At 48.2% G+C, this 21,732-nt stretch overlaps 3 protein-coding genes across 6 annotated transcripts in view; 2 read left to right on the forward strand and 1 right to left on the reverse strand.

Moving 5' to 3' along the window:
* ninl (ninein-like) overlaps positions 1 to 12,287 on the forward strand; it is a 21,677-nt gene extending 9,390 nt beyond the window's left edge. For 3 of the 4 annotated variants that reach the window (XM_024298026.2, XM_024298025.2, XM_024298028.2), the window contains 21 exons: positions 753 to 893; positions 984 to 1,158; positions 2,759 to 2,869; positions 3,075 to 3,161; positions 3,266 to 3,386; positions 4,242 to 4,301; positions 4,610 to 4,725; positions 4,795 to 4,875; positions 4,946 to 5,082; positions 5,189 to 5,326; positions 7,363 to 7,467; positions 7,585 to 7,654; positions 7,724 to 7,882; positions 7,956 to 8,072; positions 8,136 to 8,249; positions 10,672 to 10,797; positions 10,862 to 10,954; positions 11,026 to 11,139; positions 11,205 to 11,402; positions 11,479 to 11,592; positions 11,660 to 12,287. In XM_024298026.2, coding sequence (XP_024153794.1) covers positions 753 to 893; positions 984 to 1,158; positions 2,759 to 2,869; positions 3,075 to 3,161; positions 3,266 to 3,386; positions 4,242 to 4,301; positions 4,610 to 4,725; positions 4,795 to 4,875; positions 4,946 to 5,082; positions 5,189 to 5,326; positions 7,363 to 7,467; positions 7,585 to 7,654; positions 7,724 to 7,882; positions 7,956 to 8,072; positions 8,136 to 8,249; positions 10,672 to 10,797; positions 10,862 to 10,954; positions 11,026 to 11,139; positions 11,205 to 11,402; positions 11,479 to 11,592; positions 11,660 to 11,851 — 2,569 coding nt within the window. In that variant the 3' untranslated portion in view covers positions 11,852 to 12,287. The remainder of the gene's footprint in view (positions 1 to 752; positions 894 to 983; positions 1,159 to 2,758; positions 2,870 to 3,074; positions 3,162 to 3,265; positions 3,387 to 4,241; positions 4,302 to 4,609; positions 4,726 to 4,794; positions 4,876 to 4,945; positions 5,083 to 5,188; positions 5,327 to 7,362; positions 7,468 to 7,584; positions 7,655 to 7,723; positions 7,883 to 7,955; positions 8,073 to 8,135; positions 8,250 to 10,671; positions 10,798 to 10,861; positions 10,955 to 11,025; positions 11,140 to 11,204; positions 11,403 to 11,478; positions 11,593 to 11,659) is intronic. The other variant, XM_024298027.2, reaches the window with a different exon arrangement.
* A 160-nt stretch (positions 12,288 to 12,447) lies between these two features.
* On the reverse strand, positions 12,448 to 15,229 carry gins1 (GINS complex subunit 1 (Psf1 homolog)). Its single transcript, XM_024298031.2, has 7 exons — positions 14,931 to 15,229; positions 13,722 to 13,786; positions 13,134 to 13,229; positions 12,975 to 13,065; positions 12,788 to 12,904; positions 12,650 to 12,724; positions 12,448 to 12,583 (listed from the first exon to the last, which is right to left on the reverse strand). Exons 1-7 carry the CDS (start codon positions 15,003 to 15,005, stop codon positions 12,515 to 12,517), a joined length of 588 nt encoding a protein of 195 aa, XP_024153799.1. The 5' UTR covers positions 15,006 to 15,229; the 3' UTR covers positions 12,448 to 12,514.
* A 2,038-nt stretch (positions 15,230 to 17,267) lies between these two features.
* abhd12 (abhydrolase domain containing 12, lysophospholipase) overlaps positions 17,268 to 21,732 on the forward strand; it is a 9,602-nt gene continuing 5,137 nt past the window's right edge. The window contains exons 1-7 of the mRNA XM_036215686.1: positions 17,268 to 17,362; positions 17,461 to 17,587; positions 19,925 to 20,046; positions 20,352 to 20,457; positions 20,962 to 21,112; positions 21,184 to 21,229; positions 21,309 to 21,441. Coding sequence (XP_036071579.1) covers positions 17,463 to 17,587; positions 19,925 to 20,046; positions 20,352 to 20,457; positions 20,962 to 21,112; positions 21,184 to 21,229; positions 21,309 to 21,441 — 683 coding nt within the window. The 5' untranslated portion in view covers positions 17,268 to 17,362; positions 17,461 to 17,462. The remainder of the gene's footprint in view (positions 17,363 to 17,460; positions 17,588 to 19,924; positions 20,047 to 20,351; positions 20,458 to 20,961; positions 21,113 to 21,183; positions 21,230 to 21,308; positions 21,442 to 21,732) is intronic.

The raw sequence follows: 21,732 nt of genomic DNA on the forward strand, positions 1-21,732 counted from the left end.
CTGTAAAAATAATGTTATTCTTATATACAGTCTATGCTTTCAGGAGATCCTGATTTGACCCCATAGATTTGATCCCATTCAGAAAATGTTGTCTGCCCTCTAGTGGTGGGATTAATACACTGTACCATTGACCCCTGGGTGTAATTACCTATTTGTTCCTGCAGATGTCGCCAGAAACCACGAAACAAAATATATCTTTTCCAAGCAGCACAGCTGGTTATCATTTGAGGGCCACAAAAAACTCTTCCTGAGGCCGTTTTAAATGTAGAATTTCATCATCAAGTTTTTTTCTGCTGCAGGCATCACATGCCCAATGCATTGTGGGAATCAACACCAAAATACAGATAATTTGATGATTTCTTGATGTTTATTTGTTGTTGTTTTTTTGCTTGTTTATTACCAACGAGTCACACCATAACTGTGTTGACCAGAACTTGATGTTCTTAGAGCTTCACATTTGGGGCTCCCACAAAAAAAAGAGATCATCATTGGAGCGAGTGATGAGATTTCTTCGTTCACAGTCCAACAGGAACAGAACCTCTAGCTCAGATCCAGACAGAACCAGAGTCGCTTAGGTGCTGCAGGATATTTAAAAACAGGCAAGATTCTGCATCTGTCAGGATCATCGAAAGCTTCTACTTTTGGGGTGAACAGATGGGTCAGAACCTGAGGTCTCTCCTGGTTCTGATGGATCCTCGCAGCCTCTGAAGCTTTAGAGTCACAGCTGAGGTCAGCGACCTTCTCCTCCTCAGGGAGGCGGCGGAGCAGGCCTGTCGGGAGCGGGACAAGCTGAGGGCAGACCTGGAGGAGGCGGACCACAGGAACCTGCAGCTGGTCCGGGAGGTCGACGACCGGCACGCCAGCATGGAGACGCTGAACCAGAGCAAGATCCGGTGAGAGGCACAGGCGCCGCCCGCTCCCACAATGCACCCTGCTGGTGACGGTGAAGTCACATGACTGAGAAGCTGCTCTGTGGTTGGCAGAGATCTGGAGCAGGACTTCCGGGACAGGCTGACGACGCTTCGCTGTGAGGCGGAGCTCGAGAGCGAGGCGCAGCTGCAGCTGGGGGAGCAGGAGCGCCGCGCACTGCAGGAGGAGCTGCAGCTGCTGCGAGCGCAGGAGGCGGAGCTACAGGAGGAGCTGCGTCACGCCGCTCAGGTGGGAACCATCTCTGTCGTGGAACGAGCTCCTGTGTGTCTGAGAGTCACGCTGCAGATCTCAGTCCAGACTTCTGATGTTCTGGATCAGATCAGGATCTGTTCCTGCAGACAGAACTATCCCCGACCAGAACCATGGGGTCAAATCCGGATCAGCTTAAAGTGAACGAAGAAACAGATTAAAACCTTGAAAAATAGACATTGTAACTGAGAATTTGAAGAAGGAAAAAAAAATGGAAAAAAAGGTTTTGAAAATTGAAGAAAAAAATAATTAAAACTTGAAATGAATCTTGAAAATTTTGAAAAAAAAATACTGGAAACTTGAATAAAATAAAATAAAACTATAAATGTAAAAATTACCACTTGAAAAATAATGTATCCATTAGCAACAGCTGCAGTTTTGAAATTTCTACTTTTTTTTCTTTACTTTTCATAATCGTCACTTTCAGTCCTCAAATTTACAGTTTCAATTCTGATTTTTGAGTTTTCACTGCTGCGCTTTAGATAGATAGATAGATAGAACTTTATTAATCTCCCAAGGGAGAAATTCAGGTGTTCGGCAGCAGAACAGAACACACACAATAAATACCAATAAATACCAATAAAAAATAACAGATTCATAAAATAAAATACCAGTTTATATCAGGCAGATTTGTTAAACAGCCTGATGTCTGAAGGGACAAATGATTTCTTAAAGCGCTCAGTCCTGCAGCGCAGTGAAAGGAGCCTGTTACTCCGTGTGCTCCTCTGTGCAGACATTGTGTTATATAGAGGATGTCTGGGATTGTCCAGGATGTTTCGGCTTATAGCCTTCATCCTCTTCTGCAGCACAGTTCCCACAGAGTCCACCCTCCTCCCGATCACAGATGCACACCTCCTCATCAGTTTGCCACCCCAACATACAACCCCAAAGGAAACAGCACTTGCCACAACCGACTGATAGAAGAGGAGCAACATATCAGCACACACATCAAAGGACCTCAGCCTCCTTAGGAAAAACAGCCTACTCTGTCCTTTCCTGTACAGAGCCCGAGCCTGCTCTGTCCAGTCCAGTTTATGGTCAAGGTGCACTCCCAAGTACTTGTAGGCATCAACCACCTCGATCCTCTCTCCATTGATGATCACTGATTGGTGTGAGGGCTTCCTACCAAAGTCAATGATCATCTCCTTGGTCTTTGAGGTGTTCAGCATAAGACCATTCTCCCTGCTCCAGGAGGTAAATCTGGTGATGAGCTCCCTGTACTCACTCTCATCCCCTCCCTTTACACATGCCACAATAGCGGTGTCGTCCGAATACTTTTGGACATGACAAGCCGGGGGGCGGGGCTTACAGTCCTGTGGGGCTGTTTCAAGTTTTCAATTTTTTGTTTCAAATTTTCAAAACTTTTTTTTTCAATTTTTCAGAATTCTTTTTTTTTTGTTACAGTCTATTTTTCAAGTTTTCAATGTGTTTTTTCTTTCACTATAAGCCGATTTTGATTTGACACCTAAATATAGAAATGCAGTTTAAATCAAGATGATCTAAAATATCATTTTCAGAATATTGCTCAAACCTTCTTAAAGATCTGGACTCTGCATCTGATCACGAACTTCCTCCTCAGGAGAACCGGCGTTTGGAGGAGGAGCTTCGCACTCTGAAGGAGAAGCTGACCGAAGCGGAGACTTCCACAAACAGACTGCAGGCAGACCTGAGCCAGCTGCTGCTCCACAAGGTGGCGCCACACAGACTCACACACATGCCTGTGGTGTCGAGTGTCTCGTCCTGGTGAATCATTGATGGAGTTTCTGGTCTCTAGTCGTGTCTCCATCTCGGTCGGACAGACGTTTTCCCGTTCTGTTTGACAGAATTCATCCGCGCGTTCTTCACCTCGGTCTCTTGATGTTCCTTCAGACTAACTGGAACTTTCTGTTTGACAGTTTGGAGGTTTGGACCCGGCCGGTTCTGCTCTGAGTCACGAGGAACGAGTCTCTGAGCTCATCAAGGAGTATGAGCTGCAGTGCAGGGTGAGAGTGTGAATGAGAGGACAGAGTCACACATTCATGGTTTCAGGTCATTGAGGTGTGAATGATGGGACGGCCTGCGCTTTCTGCTGCTGTGTGGCGTTCAGGTGCTGCAGGACAAGAACGATGAGCTGAGTCTAGAGTTGGAGATCCTGAAGAACCGAAGGAGGAGACGGGAAGCAGGAGACGCCTCGGCTCCGAGCTGGAAGCAGCAACATGAGGAGTCTGGTAATTATACACGGAACAGAACTGAAAACAGCCGGATCCAGACTAATGCTGGACCCAGAGGGTCCGGAATAGGAGGAGTCCAGATGGTCCAGAATAGGATGAGTCCAGAGGGTCCAGAATAGGAGGAGTCCATAGGGTCCAGAATAGGAGGAGTCCAGAGGGTCCGGAATAGGAGGAGTCCAGAGGGTCCGGAATAGGATGAGTCCAGAGGGTCCAGAATAGGATGAGTCCAGATGGTCCCGAGAGTTCAAATTTGTATTTATGATTATTTCATTATTCAGTCGTGAATCGGAGCAGATGAAAAGTTGCCGTTGATAAAGATTGTATTTGTGACGTAAACGCTGCAGCGGCAAGCCACAAGCTCCGCCCCATTCTGATGCAGACACCACCGGTCGTGTCAGGTTAATAGAGCGTAAACAGATGGATGATGGGAAGTAAATGTGGGCTCACTCTGTGTAAACAGTCCCATCATCATCATGGAAAAACACTGGGAACGCTTTGAGATTAAAATCTGATCAGAGTGGGTCTTTAAACTTTCTTTGACTAAACCGGATCTTCTGAACCCGTTCTTCTCTGAAGTAGTTTCACTGAAAGGTGGTTCTGCAGAGCAGAGGTTCTGACCGCTGGACCTGCAACCGGTTCTGTCTGAGAACCATGCAGACAGAGTTTCAAACATCTGAACATTTTCTGTGTGTTTAAGGAAAAAAACTCAGTGACTTAGTGGATTAAACATTTGCAGAAACTCCAGACTTTCAGGTTCCGTCGGCAGTTACAGGTAGAGGCCACGCCCACCTCACACACAGGTGTGGCTCCTTGTTTCCGAGTCTCTGATCTTGTGCGTTTGTTTCTGTGCAGACGACTTGGACATGAACCGCAGCTCATCCCCTCCTGTGACGCAGCCGGACCAAAAACCCGGTGAGAAACGCACACGCAGTCACTCGCCGGCCTGATGGCGTCCTGCAGCGATCCACTTCAGGACGTCCAACCAGCGTTTTATATCTGAAGTCCATTGACTGCAGTATCTCCGCCTTCTGGCTTTGTCAAAGTAGCAGAAACATCTGTATATTTGGAGAATATGAAGAAAATGTTTTATAATTTAACAAACAGACTCAATTTAAAACACTTCGTCTTTGGAGTGAAGCATAAATCTGAGTCAGTGAAAGCGGTGCAGTCTAAATCCTGGAGCCTTCAGGTTAACCCGCTGCTCTCTGGTCCGCCTCCAGCGCCGGACGGCGCCGCCGGTCCGACAGTCAGCATCCAGACGGAGCTGGCTGTGGAGCAGCTGCAGCAGAAACACCGGCAGGAGCTCCAGCAGCTCAGCATCCAGCTGGAGACGCAGGTAACTCCCCGGAGGAGCTCCTCTCTCCTCCCTGAAGCTCCCCAGAGCTGAAGCTGCTCCTCGTTTTAGATGAACTTCTACGAGCGCAGTCTGGAGAAGATGAGGGAGAGCATGGAGGTGGAGCGCAAGGACATCAGCCAGGCCTTCAAGGTGAGGGGGAGGCGGACGGGCCGCAGCAGAACCTCCGGGTCATTGAGATGACAGCGATGTGTTCACTCAGCTGGAGATCAGTGAGCTGGAGGAGCAGAAGACTCAGCTGGAGCAGGAGGTGAAGCAGCTGAAGGCAGCGCTGGACCGACTGCAGAAACAAACTCTGCACGGCGGAGGAGGAGGGTGGAGCAGCGAGCAGGAGCGTAGGTAAGAAGATGCGGTCCTCTGTTTCCATGGAGACGGCTGCGGGCGGAGCTACGCTCAACACTGGTAAACGTCTTTAATGAGAACTCGGTTTTGTTTGATCTCCCAGGATGCAACGGGAGCGCGCCGAGCTCGAGCAGAACTTTGCCAGAGAAATCGGCAATCTGGTCCAAAGACTGAGCAGCGAGAAGGAGCAGCTGGAGGCGGAGCTAAAGCTGAAGATGGACCAGGAGGTGATGGCTGTCAAGTGAGTGACGTAACACGGCGGCCTCTGGGGCTTTTATTGTGAAACTCCAGATGTGTGAGGCTTTTCCTGCTTCTGTGAGCGCGAGAGTCAATCCGGCTCTTCACTCGCCGCGATGATGTCATCGATGTGTCGCTCCCTCTCATGTAGGGCCGCCACGATTAGTCGACTAATCGACTATTAAAATAGACTTGCTAGCTTGATATGCTAGCTTTATGGACTATTTTGGCATTTAAGGTTTTTTAGGTTAATTTTGTGTTTAGCTAACATTTCAGCCAGATGCTAGCTGTTATGGCTAATTTGGGATTTTTTTCAATTTTTTGGGGCTAATTTAAAGTTTAGCTATTGATTCAACGGCATGCTAGCTGTTTCGGCTAACTTGAGCTTTTTTTTATTGTTTAGGCTAATTTGGCATTTAGCTAATATTTTAGCTGGCTATTATCTTCAGGGATTTCAGCATCTTCAGTGGCCAAATTCAGCTAACAGCATTCACTCTAGCATGATCACATATGTGAATGTATCTAGTTTTAGTTATTTTAAAGCTAACGGTGGTTTAGATGTGTTTAACATCCACCTTGTGCACGACACGATTACTCGACTATTAAAATATCGTTTGAGCGGCTCTACTCTCATGTTGTCTGTGGGTCGCGGTGGGAGCAGGGAGGAGCTGGAGAGCTGCAAAGCATCCTGGGAGGAGCAAAGGAAGATGGAGGTGCAGCATAAGGAGGAGATCCGGCGCTTGGAGGAGGAGGTGAAGGAGTTCCACCAATCAAAGAGAAGTCTGGAGGCGGGGCTTAAAGCTGGTTGCTCAGAGCTGAAGGAGAGCACCTCCCTCCCAGCGGCTCAGGAGGACCTCGACAGTTGCTCCGTCACAGGGAGGAGCTCGGAGGAGGAGCTCCCGGTTCATCTGTGCAGCAGCCTCCTGCAGGAGCGCCACGCTGCTCTCCAGCTCCAGGCCTCAGAGCAGACCGTCGCCTCCCTGCGCTCGGAGCTGAGGAGCCAGCAGGAGGCGCTGCGGAGCAAAGCCCGGTCCATCTGTAGCCTCGCAGCAGAACTGGACCTGCTGAAGACGGACCGGCGCCGGCTGATCCAAGACCTGAAGGACCAGGCCATGGCCGTGGACCTCCTGCAGCTGGAGCTGGACGGCGCCTCCGAGGAGCTGAACCAGAGGAGGAGCAACGAGGCCAGCCTGCAGGAGGCCCTGAAACGGGAGCAGAGTCGGACCTCCCAGCTGCAGTCCGGTCTGCAGGAGCAGCAGGAGGAGCTCTGCCGTCTGGCTCAGGAGAAGAGCAGGTCCGTGCGGCTGGCAGACCAGCTCTCCGCTCAGATCCTGGAGATGGAGGAGGAGATCTCCTCCCTCAGGGAGCACCTCCGAGGCCTGAGCGCCCGGCTCAACGACACCGCCGACCTGGTTCTGGAGCTGAGGAGGCAGCTCAACTCCAGAACCAGCGAGGAGGCCGCACGCGGGGCACAGAACAACGAGCTGGAGCGGGTCCGGGAGCAGGTCCTCCTCCTCCAGCGGGCCCTGCAGAACTCTCAGAACCAGCTGGGCTCGGCTCAGGAGAACTTTGACAGGGAGAGAGGGAGGATGGTGCAGCAGCTGATGGGGATGGAGAGGCTGGTTCTGGAGCTGGAGAAGGAGATGGACCCGGCCGGTTCTGACAGGTGGGATGGACTCAGAACCGGGTCCAAAAGACTAACTTTACCCTGCGTAAACCAAATGAGACTAACTGCATCCAGATGAAGGAATGAATCCCCCACAATGCACTGCTGCATCTCTAACCCACTGACGAGCACTGTAATGCATGACAGTCGTTCCAGAACCCGTCCAGAACCCGCATGTCTGTCCGCTCTGTCGTACTCTGCAGAAACAATCCCGGCTGCATGAACCGGAACCGCCTGAGCAGAACCCAGAACCAGACTCTGGTTCTGTCTTTCTTCTTGCTTCTCTCAAACGTGACCGTGAGATCGGCGCTGAGCTTCAGATCTTCTGTCGCTTCTTTGTTTTCGATGTTCTGATCCGGGTTTGTGGCTCACAGAACCCAGCTGGAGGAGGTCCGGTTCGATAACCAAGCTCTGCAGGAGAGACTGAGCGTTCTGCAGCACCAGGTCCAGAATCTGGAGGAGGAAGTCTCCAAGAAGAGGTGAGGGAGCTCGTTGGTCCAGAACGGCAGTAGATGGTTCTGGTTCTGAGTCCAAAGTGAAGAGCAGACCCAGCAGAACTTTGATGGTTCCTTTGAAACATGTTCTGCTCCTCACAGGAGGAGGCTGGAGGAGCTGGAGCAGGAGCATCAGAGGAGCAGAGAGGAGGAGGAGCGCCTTCACAAGGAGGTGAGGAGCTGCAGACCCCCCCACACACACACAGGACCAACCCCCACCCTCACAGCACCTCCTCCACAGAACTCCAGGTGCCGGGAGGAGGTTCTGGATCTGAGCAGCAGGAACCTGAAGCTGAGCAGCGACAACGGCGAGCTGAGCGCTCGGCTCCGCCAGGAGCAGGAGTCGCTCCAGAAGCTGCAGGAGGCGATGACGAGGACGTCCAAGCAGGAGGAGGAGGAGGCAGGAGGCGGTCTGCACGTTTTAGCTGAAGACTGTTGACCTGAAACGTGACGACCAGCGGGGGATGTTGCAGGTGCGGCGGCTGCAGGAGGAGGTGAAGCGGAAGGAGCAGGAGGAGCTGCATCAGCAGGAGGCCTGGAGGGAGGAGAGACGCCGGCTAGAGGAGCAGCTCAGCTCCTCTAGGGAGAAGGTGGGAGGTTCAGTATGAGGGAGGAAGCTGCTGTCAGATAACTGACGGATGTTTGTTCTTTAGCTGAAACTTCATCAACACTTGGAGGCGGAGCTTAGCAGTCTGACCATGAAGGTGCAACTCCTGCAGGAGGACAAGGAGCAGCTTCAGAAAGCTGCAGTCGGCAGACAGGAGCAGGTGAATGTCTCCTCAAGCCTCTGGTGCTTCTGCGTTTGGATGTGATTACGCCACAGAACAGCAAATATCTCCGATCTGCAGCGTTTCGCCGTAAAACCTTCAGCTTTTCTCTGAGACACGACCAGGAACTCTGGAAGGAACATGAACGCTGAGAAATGTTTCCATTTATCCGGTTTGGTTTCACACATGAACCCTCTGAAGATGCGTTCGGGTACTTTCAATGAAAGGTCGACGTGAACATGCGAAGGTCTGGGTCTCAGGTCTGCGTCTCGGGTCTGCGTCTCGGGTCTGCGTCTCGGGTCTGCGTCTCAGGTCTGCATCTCAGGTCTGCATCTCGGGTCTGCGTCTCGGGTCTGCGTCTCGGGTCTGCGTCTCAGGTTCTTAAACCAGTCAAGGATTCTGATTTGGTGAAGTACGGATGATGTCCTTTTTCAGATCAATTTTATTTATATAGCCCAATATCACAAACAATTGTCTCATTGGGCTTCATGCTGGTAGTTGTACAGAAAAAGGGTCGGTCATAAAATATAAACAACAGCTGATTGTTAAACTAAACAGAGTAAATGAACTGGTTATCCCTGTCCTTAGAGGAAAAACTCCTAAAAAACCTGATTCAGGAAAAAAGAAGAGACCTCAGAGATGTCCACATGAAGGAGAGATCCTCTCAGGACGGACAGGAGATACCAGAACTGTTGAAGAGGAATGAGCTTATCTAACTCTACATCTACATGTTTGAATAGAGTTCAGATGGGACTGGGGCAGGGCTCTAGAGTGCGACCAATTTGGTTCCATTTGTGACTAAATGTTTCATTGGTGCTGCAGCGCTCTCATTATGAGCGCTCTACTTTAGAACTACTTCGTGTATCGGAGCAAAGCTAGAAAAAAATCTGCTTTTTTCCGCGTCAGAATCAGCTGATTCACGGTGATCGCGTGAACGTAGAAGATGAAAAACAAGCTAAAATATCAGTTATTCAGGTGTCACTGCGACATTATTGGTCTTTTAGGGTTAACTGAGGTGACCCTAAAGGTTAAACCATATCAACAAATTCATCAACACAAAACATTATTAGGATTTCAATGACAAATAAAAATGAAAATCAAATAATAAAAAAAGTAAATTTTAGAAAAGAAAAGAAAATTCCACAAACCAAAACTATTCTAAAAATTAAAAAAGGAAATGTTGCAAAAAACAAAATAAATGGTTCTGTATTGATCACAAAACATTTAAGTTGTTTTTATTTAGTTGAAGTTTCATGTCTGTGGTCTCCAGATGACCCCACCCTTACATTGAGGTGTTAACCCTTCCATGATAAAGGTGGACAATGACGTCATGTCATTGGACACAGTAAAGATCAACAGTCATTAAAAAGAAACGTTCAGAGTTCTGTCTCGTGGGGTCCAGATGACCCACTTCTAATGTAAACAAGCCAAGGAGAGCAGAAGGTTTCAGTCCTACTCCAACCACATTTTATCTGCTTTTAAAGCCTTTTACATTTCATTATGATTCAGCTGGTTTCAGCTGAAATCTAAAAGCTTGTCAATTTCTAGGACATAGTTTCTGCAGAGCTACCATTACAGTGCAACAAAGATTGTGATCTACATCGTTCTGATCCAGATTCCAGCTCAGACCAGAACACTAAGACATTCATGGATCTATTTGTCTACAAGTGGATTCTTCAGAATGGAGCAGAGCAGGGAGACTTAAGTTCTGCCCATTTCACTTGCTGTTGCATGTAAGCTTTTTCAAACTAATCATTTTTATAGATTTTTTTATAAACTATATAAATCCAATAGTTTATCATTGTTGTAGAACTCTGTTATAAATAAAGAGCTTCATGTTAACCAGTTTTAAATTCAACATTTTCAAGTCTTAATCCTGATATTGACAGTAAATAGAAATGAAAGTGACCATGTAAAGGTGTTGTTAAATGTAATGAGGTCGAGAAGGTCGATGCTCCAAACTTTAGTGCTGGTGCACCTAAGAATAAAAGTTAAACACACCGATACAAGAAGTTAGTCTGGAGCCCTGGACTGGGGACGGGTAGGAGCGCCGAGAACAGGAGCACATCCACCAGGAACAACACGTGAATTACACTGCCCCAAAAGAGCTGGATCAAAGCTGGATCAGACCTGGATCAGATCATGATCAGAGCTGGATCAGAGCTGGATCAGATCATGATCAGACCAGGATCAGAGCTGGATCAGACCAGGATCAGACCAGGATCAGATCAGGATCAGAGCTGGATCAGACCAGGATCAGAGCTGCCTTCAGGACCATACTCTCTGACGCGTCTCTGTAAACATATTTGACGGTGATGCCGCCTCTTCCAGTCTCTTCATATTTAATAGTTGTTTGTAAACAAACAGCGGGAGTTTGTTTTCTCATGTGACCAATCACAGCTGCTCCTGTCTTCTCCTGCAGCTGCTCGCTGTCAAACAGGAGGCGGAGCTTCTCCGCTCTCAGCTTCACACCGTCACTCAGGAGAAAATTGGCCACGCCCAGGAAGTTGTTGAGCTGAGGAGGAAGCTGCTGGAGGTCCAGAGCCAGGTGAGGTCACCTCCAACACCCAGGTATGGAGAAGTTCTCCACCTGACAGCTGCTGCTCCCTCAGGTGGAGGAGCAGCACGGACAAACCCGGAGGCTGCAGGAGCAGGAGGAGGAGCTGCACAGACTGATGGTCCAAAACCAGCAGCTCCAGGAGCAGGTACTGCTGGTGTCGGGGGAGAGGGGGTGGGGTTTGCAGCTCCAAAGCTGATTGGTGCGTGTCTGTGTCAGGTGTCTGAGCTGCAGGTCCAGGAGCTGCAGGTCCACAAACTGAGCCAGGACCAGCAGAACCTGAGGACCCGACTGAGCCAGGCGGAGGCGGCCCGGACTCAGGCTCTGGATCAGGTGAGAGGAGGTGAAGTCAGAGTCCCGTCTGATTGGTCTGAACTGATCACATGACTGCTGTGCAGGCGGCACAGGCCGATGCGGCTCTCGCCCTGCTGCAGGGGCAGCTGCAGCGGCAGAAGCACCAGGAGGGAGGCGGCCTCAGGGAGCGGGCGGAGCTCCTCCAGGTGCAGCTGGACGCGGAGGAGAAGAGGAGCCGGCAGCTGGAGGAGAACCTGAAGCTGCAGGTGCAGCAGAGCAGATCTCAGTTCAGCATGAAGCAGGTAAAGCAGAGGCGGGGCCTCCTGCTCCCCCAGAACCCCCCCGGTACCGAACGGCTTGTCTCTGTGCTGCGTTCAGGAACAGTACGAGAAGGCGATGTCCGCCCTGCAGCAGCGAGTGGACGACTTGGAGGTCAAGCTGAAAGGAGTCCGTCTGGTTCTGCAGGAGAAGGTCCAGGAGCTCCGAGAGCAGGTGGGTCCTCAGGTGGTTTGGGGGGGGACAGGTGGTCCAGGTGTTTCTGACGCTGCTGTTTCTTCAGCTGGTGAAGAGCAGCAAGGCGAGCGCGCTGCTGAAGGACGCGCACGCGGAGAACGCGCAGCTTATGATGGCGCTGCAGGTCACCGAGCGCCGCCAGAAGCTGGCCGAGAGGAGGAGCGTCCTCCTGGAGGAGAAGGTGGGAGCGCTGCACCAGCTGCTGCGGGACATCGTCCCCGCCGCGCTCGCCACCTGACCGCCACAGAACTCTTCTGTTTCACAAACGTGCACCTTGGGTCACACCTGAACCGCACAGGTGAGGTTCTGAGGACAAATCATGGACCGAATCACATCCTGCTGTTTATCCATCACCTGAAGTGGTCACACCTCCACCTGCCCTCAGCTCACCTGACAATCTTCCTGGAGTTTTATTTTCCAGACTGTCCCTGAATGCACCACAGCAGGAGGGATCAACTACCTACATTAAGACGGGACACCTGGAGGTCTGGTCCATTTTCTAAAGCTTTCCTGAATCTCTGATGTTTTTCCCCTCATGATGGGGAGGCGGGGCTTAGCAGCATGTGGGTGGAGCTTCCACCCCTCTCCCCAAACATGCACCTTTGTTTGCACCTGTTCAGGTGCAGCCAATCAGAACTCACCTTGGACCAAAGCTAATAAATGGTTTTTAATCAGCTGTGTGGCGTTTGATGAGTCACATGGTTCTGTGACATCACAGACACGTTCAAGGACTTCTGGTAAAACTGAACTCCAAACTGTTACCAGTAAAACGGTTCAAATGTGTTGGAAATTTTTATTTTTTCTGCAAAAATGTCATTAAACACAAAAATCAGATTTATTTCAACACGACGATTTATTTGAAGGAGCGCCTGCAGATGTCCAGCGGGAAGCCCCGCCCCCTTCATGACAGCACGTGCTCCAGGACGCCCTGACGAATCAGATGCTCGCATTTCCAGCGCGGCAGGAAGTGCTGTGGAGAAACAGGAAGTCAGGATATGGACGGGTTTCTGATCCGGGGGACGACTTCCTGTCTCACCTGGCTGTTCTTCTTCAGCAGGATCACCGTCCCGTCGTCGATCTCAAACTCGCCGTGGTCCTTCAGGCACCTCACCTGGAAGGACAGGTGTCAGCATGATGTCACAGTGGGAGGCGGGGCTTTGGTCGGGGGTCTCACCTGGATGTACAGACTCTTTGGGGGCTTCATGTCCTGCGTGATGTCCAGTCCCTCCCCTCCCCCGATGGAGCGCATGAAAGCGGCCAGAGACTTCTTATACTGACCGAACCACTCCACCTGTCACACATGCAGACAGGTGTCACAGCCGCCGACAGGTGAGCCCTGCAGGAAGTGATGTCACACTGACCTCCTCTGCGCACATGTGGAAGCGCACGTTTGCGGGCAGCACGCTGCCGTACCCCCACCGCAGCGCTCGGATCCTCAGCAGCCGGTCGTAGCTGAACAAACAAACAAACGTCAACAACAGTCATGTGACCTCACCTGTGCGGACTGTGGGCGGAGTTACAGGTAGGCGGTGATGCAGCGCTGGTTCCGGAGGAGACAGCTGTGTCGGAGCTTGATGGAGGGGATGAGGTCGGAGCGCCCGGCCTTCGCCTCGTTCCTGAAAACAGACGATCAGCTGAGGTGTCGGTTCTGACCCGATCCGATCTAGACTCAGAACTTTGATATCTGCAGATCAGTGAAGTTGATCCTGATCTGAGTTTCCTCTGAACTGCAGGGCCCTAAAATAAATAAATCTTGAGATTTGTTTTTAAATAAGCAGGGTAACAAAAATGGTTTAACTAAGAATTCTTATTTTAAGAAAAAAGTCTAGTCAGTAAAAAAATGTTTACTTAAACATTTTTTTGCTGATAAACTTTTTTTAAGATTATTTTTCTTGCAAAACATAAAATAAGACTTTTTAAATTGAAACAGCTTTAGTGTTCAGTGTCTGCAGAGAAATAATCTTTTTAGATCCAAAGACTGGATCACTGAAGTCAAAGATCTCTGTTTGACATTTGAGTTTTCATTAACATGTAAATGAACGATGTTTGTTCTGTTTCCGGATCAGAACCAGGAACAAGCACAGGAAACCTGGTGTGTCTGGACTCACACGTCCGCCTGGTTCTGGTCATACAGAGACTCCATTTCCTGTAGAACCTGCCGCAGTCCATCCTCCTAGAAACACACAGAACCACAGGTTAAAGTTAGGGTTCTGGTCAGGTTCTGCAACTTAGAACCTTAAAGATGACGACATGCAACTCCAGGATTCCACATGATGGATGAGATTAGAATGCTGACATAAGCACCACTTGAGAGGAAGAAGCATGGGGGTGGGAGCATCATGCTATTCTGCATTTTTCTGATCTGTATTGACCTCTTCAGACCATGACATCACATTTTGGGTTATATTACTACAGTAGTTGGTTCTGCTCAACTGGGGCTCTGACTGCTGGTCGAGGGTTGGCTCAAGTATTAGCTCAAGTCTTGAGAGGCTAAAGTAAGAATAAATGGTTTCATGTTTGGACAGATTTGGGTCAAAAATCTCCCATCACTGAGAAAACTGAGGATGAAACATGTCTGGATCTCCCAGCAGGACAAGGATTCCAAACTTGTTGTTTAGCCAACGAACGACATAAAAACTGCTTCAAGGTTCTGGAGTTACTGTCGGTTTCTGGACCTCAATCCATTTTTTAAAAAAGTCTGCTGCCCAGCAACACAGACTTTCATCACAGCTCTCGAGAACATCTGCATGGAAGAATGGACCAAAAAGCAACTGCAGTGCAAAACTGGAACCAGATGAAGATCTCCAGAAAACCTTTGACCTCCACCACTGACAACAGGGTAACAAATAATGAAGTAAACTTTAGTTATAAACCAAATCCTTGTTTTCTGAACCATTATACAAATAAGTTATTTAGAAATCCAACCACTTCCGGTTGAACATTCCAGATCTCTCATCCTTTTAACTTGAATCAGTGACGGACGGATTCTTTTTTATAAATTCTGTTCTTGTTCACTTTGCATCTGCTAGTCTCTGCAGTAATCTGCATTTTGCATTTGCTGCTCTCCTGGAATCCCATTGATGAGGAGTTTATAATCTCACGGGGATTTTCCAAGTTAATCAAACAAAGACAATAATTTACAGAAATGTTATTTTTAATTAACTTCAAAAAAACAAGATAAAACGTTTGGAATCTATAACGTCAAACCGTAAACATAAATCATCTGTTTGACTCGATGAACTCGAGCAGAAACCGTCTTAGCGGCTGTGCTGCGGAGGTACGGCGGCCTTTTAACGGACCAGCGCCGGATCACTCACGTTGAAGGCGGGAAGCTGTCCGTCCCTCAGCCGGTGCAGCTCCCGGACCAACTCCACGGCTTTCTCACAGAACATCCTCGAACCGGACCGGACCGCCACACAACCTCACCGGCGCTGAACTGCGGCGTTCGCGGGAAAAGTTGTGTTATGGTCACGTGGCTTAGTGAGATGAAATGATGGGGGCCGGTTAGGGACAAAAAGCCAAAGCGGTAGAACCGGCCGGCGGGGCGCTGGTTGCGTTCCTGACGTGACGGCGTCCTCCACGCTTCCCGCCGACGGAACAGCGTAAGTTATTTATCTTTATTTTGTTCATTTTTAGCTATTAAAGCTTTTTTCAGTTGGACTTCCGGTCTGCTGTCTGACAGGTAGGCCAAACAAATCCCGCGAGCTCACCGCCTCGCGGGTTTAGCTCGTTTTCTTTGATCTATCCGACACAAACTGGCGCTGCGTTCAATGACTTCCAGAGAGAAGTTCAGCCTTTCATCCCTTCCGGCGTGTTCACGAGAGTCTACGGACAACGAACAATAAAAACTAACTCAGTTCCATTCACTAAAGACATTTGCTTTAGATTTTAAAAATAGAAACGTATTTTTGTTATCTTTCCGAATGCATGTTCAAGCATGTTACGCCATGTTCTCGTGACTTTTACCCCCAATATTTACAGCTCAGGAGAGATCTCATTTTGAGTCCAGAAAACGAGAACAATTAGCATAAAAACTGCTTTTGTTTCTGTAAAATAAATCCAAGATCCAGACTCCTTCTTACCAAAAATCAAGTTGTAGGTGTTTAAACCTTTTTTGCATTTTCTCATGATAAAGAACATGTATAGAGAAAATTAAGATTCAAATTTTGTTTTTGAGTATTACTCTCTTTTATTTAATAAGCACACGAGCCACAAGCACATGTTAAAATGCCTTTGGTAAAAGTGTGTAGGTGGGATGTAGAAGCTTCTACGGCACGTGTCAAAGTCAAGGCCCGGGGGCCGGATCCGGCCCTCGGGGTAATTCTATCCGGCCCTCCAGATCATTTTATTTGATTGTTATTAGTGACCCGATGTTATCTTGCACTCATCCCAATGTCAGGTCGGCAGCGGAGTCTGTGGCTGCAGCCAACCAGAAGCATATATGAGCCATCGGCTGTAGCTAGACCGCTCCCGCTGTAACGCCAGCCGTGTGAGAATGCATTCTGATACTTCCACTTGCAGAAACATAGATCCATGAACATCTTTCTCGTCTGAGTTGTAATCTGGATCAACATTGTTCATCACTTTTTTTGCAGCACTAATATGAGGTTGGGGTTGTGAGGGGCTGTAAGCTGGAGTAACAGATGGATGATGGGGAAGGGGGCGGGCTCTCTCCATGACTGCAGTCCAGCCTACGACTCAGAGGCAAATTTCTGACCAACCATTCTGCACAAATTGTCCCAAAAATGACACTTTAAATATAGTTCAAATACTACTGTGAACGGTTTTAAAATAAATAAAAAGATGATCTGAGTTGAACTTTATAGCAACCAGTTTAGATCCTGAAAATCTGGATGGTTTTGTTGTGAAATTCCAACGTGCCTTTTTTTTTTATTTATTTAACCATGTAAGTTATTCAGAGCTTGTTCTTATTTACAATAAAAGCGTTCTATAATTGCATTACAAATACAAAGCGTATTGTATTTACTGTAAAAGCGTTTCTCTGAGGAACACTAACCAGCCTCACTAAAGGATATTTCAGGACATTTCTAAGATCCTCCTGATTAATATTATTATTTAAAGATGTTTGATGTAATTTGACCTGATCAGGATGAAATCTCCATTTCTGTCCAATTTTAAAGAGATAAATCTTTCCATAAAATCTGCTTTTCTCTCACTTATAAGATCCACTTCTACAGGACTTTAAAATACTATTTTTTTCAATTTGAATATGGTTTTCTGCTGGTTTTAACCTCTGACCCCGTTAGAAACCGTCTGCTGTTCCGACCCCATCAGTCCTGATTCTGTCATTTGAGGAACAGAAACTGCTGCATATATGTCACTGCGCCCTCTGCTGGTCACATGAGGAAGTGCTTCACTGTCTGGATGCAAACTGAACAGCTAAAATTTCAAACGACAGTTTTAAAATGTCGTTTTAAAACTATATAAAAATCGCTCAATTTTTAAATAAAATATGTTTTTTTATATATATGTAAAAATTGTGTCTTAATTTTTAAAGACACCCGCCGTTTTTGCCAAGGCGGCGCTCTAAACCGGTTTGTTTTGACACTCGTTGCTCCGACTCTCCCCGGCGGCCGTGGACGCAGCGCGCCGTGGTCACGTGCGGCCGCTCCTGCGCGCTGATTGGGCGCCGGGCTCCGGTTTTGGATCAGCTGCTCTCTGCGGGTCTCGGTGCAGCAGCGCAGCGGGACTCGGCTGCCATCCTCTGCGGCGCTCCAACTCGTCACCGGTCAGGTTTCGCGGCCTCCGCTCCGCCGACACGCCCGCGCGGACGGCTCGCGCGCGCCTCCCCGCCTCTTTCTCACGAGCCTTCCTGAACCTCCGCAGGGATGCGGAAGCGCAGCAGCCCGCCGTGCGCGGAGCAGGACAGCGACGCGGCGGAGAACCGGCGTCCCGTGGACGGCGGCCGGCGGGACCCGCAGGAGGACGGCAGCATGGGGAAACCGTTCCGGAGGTAAGAACCGGACCGGGGCGCGCGCCTCACAGAACTGAGGACATGAGTACACGAGTCACGTGATGATGGAGACTGACTTTGCTGGGGAACATCAGAAGAAACTGGACCAGGCGGTTCTGGTAAACCCTCAAAATGAGTTAAAATGAATAAAAACTAAAGTGGACCGAAACCTTTGACTGAATCAGAGTCGGTGTCCCGAAACTGGCCCGACTGGTTCCAGACAGACTGAGGATCTGGTTGGACCTGACCAGCAGCTCAGGTCTGCACCCAGAATGAGCTGTTTACTCCGGGGTTCTGGTTCCAAATCCGGACCCGCATCCTCCCTCTCAGAGTCCCGAACCAACAACAAACAGGTCTGTGGATGCGGGTTCTGTGGTCCCGAACACGATGAAGGTGAGAGACTTAATCTGAGGTCAAAGGTCAGCCCTGATCCGATTCATGTTTGGTTTTAGCAAAGAAATCAAAGCAGTGCTGCCAACAGTTCCGGTCAGAACCGGTCCAGATCATGTGATCAGATAATCTTCAGCTGGCAGGCTCTTCTTCATCCTGATCCTTGTGGACAGTTTGGATCAAGTACTTCAGTCAATTCTGGGTCACCTAGAACCAGATAGTGGAGGGTTCTGATACCAGAGTTTGGTATCAGCAAGGTCAGACGGGCCTTCGCGCACGCACAGATAACCCAATTAAACAAGGTCAGAACCGCTGAGCCTGCTGCAGCACCACAGGAAGTGACATCACTGCTGAGAAGGTCGCTGGTTCAACTACAATCACTTCTGTAAAAACGTACACTGAAAGCAGAAGTTCTGAGTCAGCGTCTTGGAGCGGGTCGTGTGATCCAGCCGCAGAAACACGCATTAACCTGAACCAGAACCTGCTCGGGTGGAGCAGAGGCGTCACCTGTGTGCAGAGGAACCGCCCTGCTGCAGGTGAGGTCTGACCGCCGGATCTCCTGCAGGAGGACCAAAACCCGCAGGGACTCTGTCTCCTGTCTGACTGTCCGACTCCAGTAAACGGATTGAAGAACTTCATGTTATTGCATTTTCAGCGATAATAAAAACAAAAAAAGATAAATAAATACACAAGATATTAAATCTATTTAGGATATTAATTCATAAATTGATAATAAAACTAGAAAAGTTGCATTACCTGCGATAAGTGTGAATGATTTTGCTGAAAATTGTGATGCAATTTACTTAAATTGCTGAAGCTATTTGCAAAATGTTAAATTTGCTTTTGCTAAAGAATTAAGAAAGAGTGCTGAAGTTGACCTAAATTTATGACAAATTTGAATGTAAAATTGATTAAAAATCCCTAATACATGTCAATTTAGAAAAAAAAACATTTAGTGTGTTGCTTAAATATGAGCTAAACTCCAAAGTAGCAGAAAAAACCTCAGTAGATAACAAATTATCCAAAAACGTTAGCACATTGCTTAGTTTATCTCCAGAATAGCTTAAAATTCCTCAGTAAACTAAATTAGCCAAATTGTTATCATGTTACTAAAATATTAGCTAAACTCCACATTCTTTGAAATTTACTATAAAAGATGAAAACGTTGCTCATGAATATATTCTTAAAGGCATATTTGAACTTTTATATACACATATAATCCATTAAAATCATGATTGTTAATTAAAGTTTGATTCATTGGTAATTTAAATTTTTAAAGTTTTTTCTAAACCCAATAGTTTCCATTTTAATTTGTTTATTGATTGTTTGAGTTCAAACTATTTCAGCAATTTAAACAAAGAAAAAGAGACAGCAAAATAAAAAAAGCAGATCAATCGAATCCATTGAAGACATTCATTCGTTAATTGGTTTTAAAATAAACCCAATGACACATTTGACCTTCTGAGGATGAATCGGTTTTGACTGCAGAAGAAGAAGTTCTGAATCTTCAGCTCCTTTAATCTCCTTCATTCTTCCACACGTTTCATATTTTTGTGTATAAAAACTTTCATCTTCTTTTTGGAGTTTCTTTTTGGTCTTTTGTGGTTTTTGAAAAACAAAAAAAAGTTCTTCAAACCTTTGAGACTTTCAGCAAACTTTCACCTGCAGAGGTAAAAAAAATCCGACTCTTTCACTCGTTTTAAGTTCTGTTGTTCATTCGTTTGTAGTAAATGATGCGTCAGCATCCTCATCCTCCGCAGCCTCCCTCTGCGCTCCATGAATCATTCAGCTGCTGGATCATGTGACCGTTGGTGATGGAGGTGTCGGGTTTCAGCTCCGGTTCTGGCGTCTCCTCACAGACTGAATCCCATTAGAGTCGCCCGGATTCAGCTCTAACACTTTCAGCTCTGCTTCTGACATCTCCTCTTGTGATCGATGTCTCCTCAGGCTCGGGCTGCTGGGTAAAATGAAGAGGATCCTCTTTGTGCTGATGATCATCTACCTGTCCATACCTGTCATCGTGAAGATGTTTCCCTCCATTCAGGCCAAACTCGTCTTCCTCAACTTTGGTAAGTTGCTCTAAAAAGTCAGATTTTTTACTTCCAGGAGGAAAAATCACAAATATTTAGTTTAATGGAATCTGTAAAATAATTCTGGAAGATGCAGAACAACCATAACATCACCTGACCAGTCACCTGTGGGAGGAGCTATCGCTCCAGATTTGAACTAAAGTCCAGATGAGGATCAGGAAGTCTGTTGAAGAGCAGAAGCCACTCCCACATGACTGTTTTCTATGAAGTTACAGCGTGACTCACTCATTTACCATCAATCAACGAGGAGCGTCAGGTGACCTGTCTGTGGCTCCTCCCCTCAGTTCGGGTGCCGTTCTTTGTGGACCTGAAGCGCCCGCAGGACCATGGCTTAAACCACACCCACAACTTCTACCTGGAGCCTGAGAGCGGCCTGAAGACCGGAGTCTGGTAAAGGTCACACACGTGCACGCACACTGTCACAGGAGCACACCTGGGCACAGTAGGCCCCGCCCCCCATCAGGGAACTCTGTTCAGTCCTTTCAACAGTTTGACTTTGCATTCATGCAAACAATCTAGAGACAGACAGAGGAGCGAGTCGTCACTCAGACGTCACCTGTAATCCTGAAGACTCAGTCAGGCTGCCCCCCCCCACACACATGCACTCATTCACGCACGCACACACACACCTGAGAACAGCTGATCCTCTTAGTCTCAACACAGACCGATTCTCCAAAATCCCATAAGTACCTGCTTCAGTTATTTTCAGTAAAACACAGAATCAGGACAAAAGGAGGCGGAGTTATGGCACCGTCTCACCTGTTCTGCTGATTCTCCAACATATTTCTTCCCTTTAATACTTTATGCACGCCTGGCTCCACCCACTCCACCAGCCAACAGTTATGAAGAATTCATACAGCTGCTGATGAAGATGATGATGAAGATGTGTTCCAGGCACACGGTTCCCGATCAAATGTGGAGAGAAGCTCAGGGTAAAGACGGCGCCTGGTACCTGTCCACGCTCAGCTCCGCCCACCCCGTCATCCTTTATCTCCACGGTAACGCCGGGACCAGAGGAGGGGACCACAGAGTGCAGCTGTACAAGGTGACGTTCCTATTGGCTTGGAGGCAGACTTACCTGTTGCAGGTGATTCACTCCTGTCCGTCTTCTTTCAGGTCCTCAGCTCGTTGGGTTACCATGTGGTGACGTTTGACTACAGAGGTGAGGGCCGCCGTCAGTCAGTCAGGAGGAGGAAAGCCCATCATAACCTGTGTGTGTGCATGTGTGCGTGCACGTGCAGGTTGGGGGGATTCGGAGGGTTCGCCGTCAGAAGGCGTGATGACATCAGACGCCCTGTTCATCTACGATTGGCTGAAGCAGCAGATCGGGAAAACGAAGCGTCTCTACATCTGGGGACACTCTCTGGGAACAGGGTAACTCACGGGCACTAACACGTGCACAATCACGTGCGCAAGCATGTGCATTAACACGTGCAGCAACACGTGCAGAATCACGTGCGCAAGCATGTGCAGCAACACGTGCACAATCACATGCACTAACACGTGTACAAATAAGTGCACAATCACATGTACCAATCACGTGCACAAATAAGTGCATAATCATGTGCACCAACACGTGCACAAACAGGCGCAGCAAAATGTGCACTAATCACGTGCACTAACGCGTGCACCAATCGCGTGCACGAACAGGCGCAGCAACATGTG

The sequence above is a fragment of the Oryzias melastigma genome, linkage group LG15 (genome assembly GCF_002922805.2).
Source record: "Oryzias melastigma strain HK-1 linkage group LG15, ASM292280v2, whole genome shotgun sequence".
In the NCBI taxonomy this organism is placed as follows: Eukaryota; Metazoa; Chordata; class Actinopteri; order Beloniformes; family Adrianichthyidae; genus Oryzias; species Oryzias melastigma.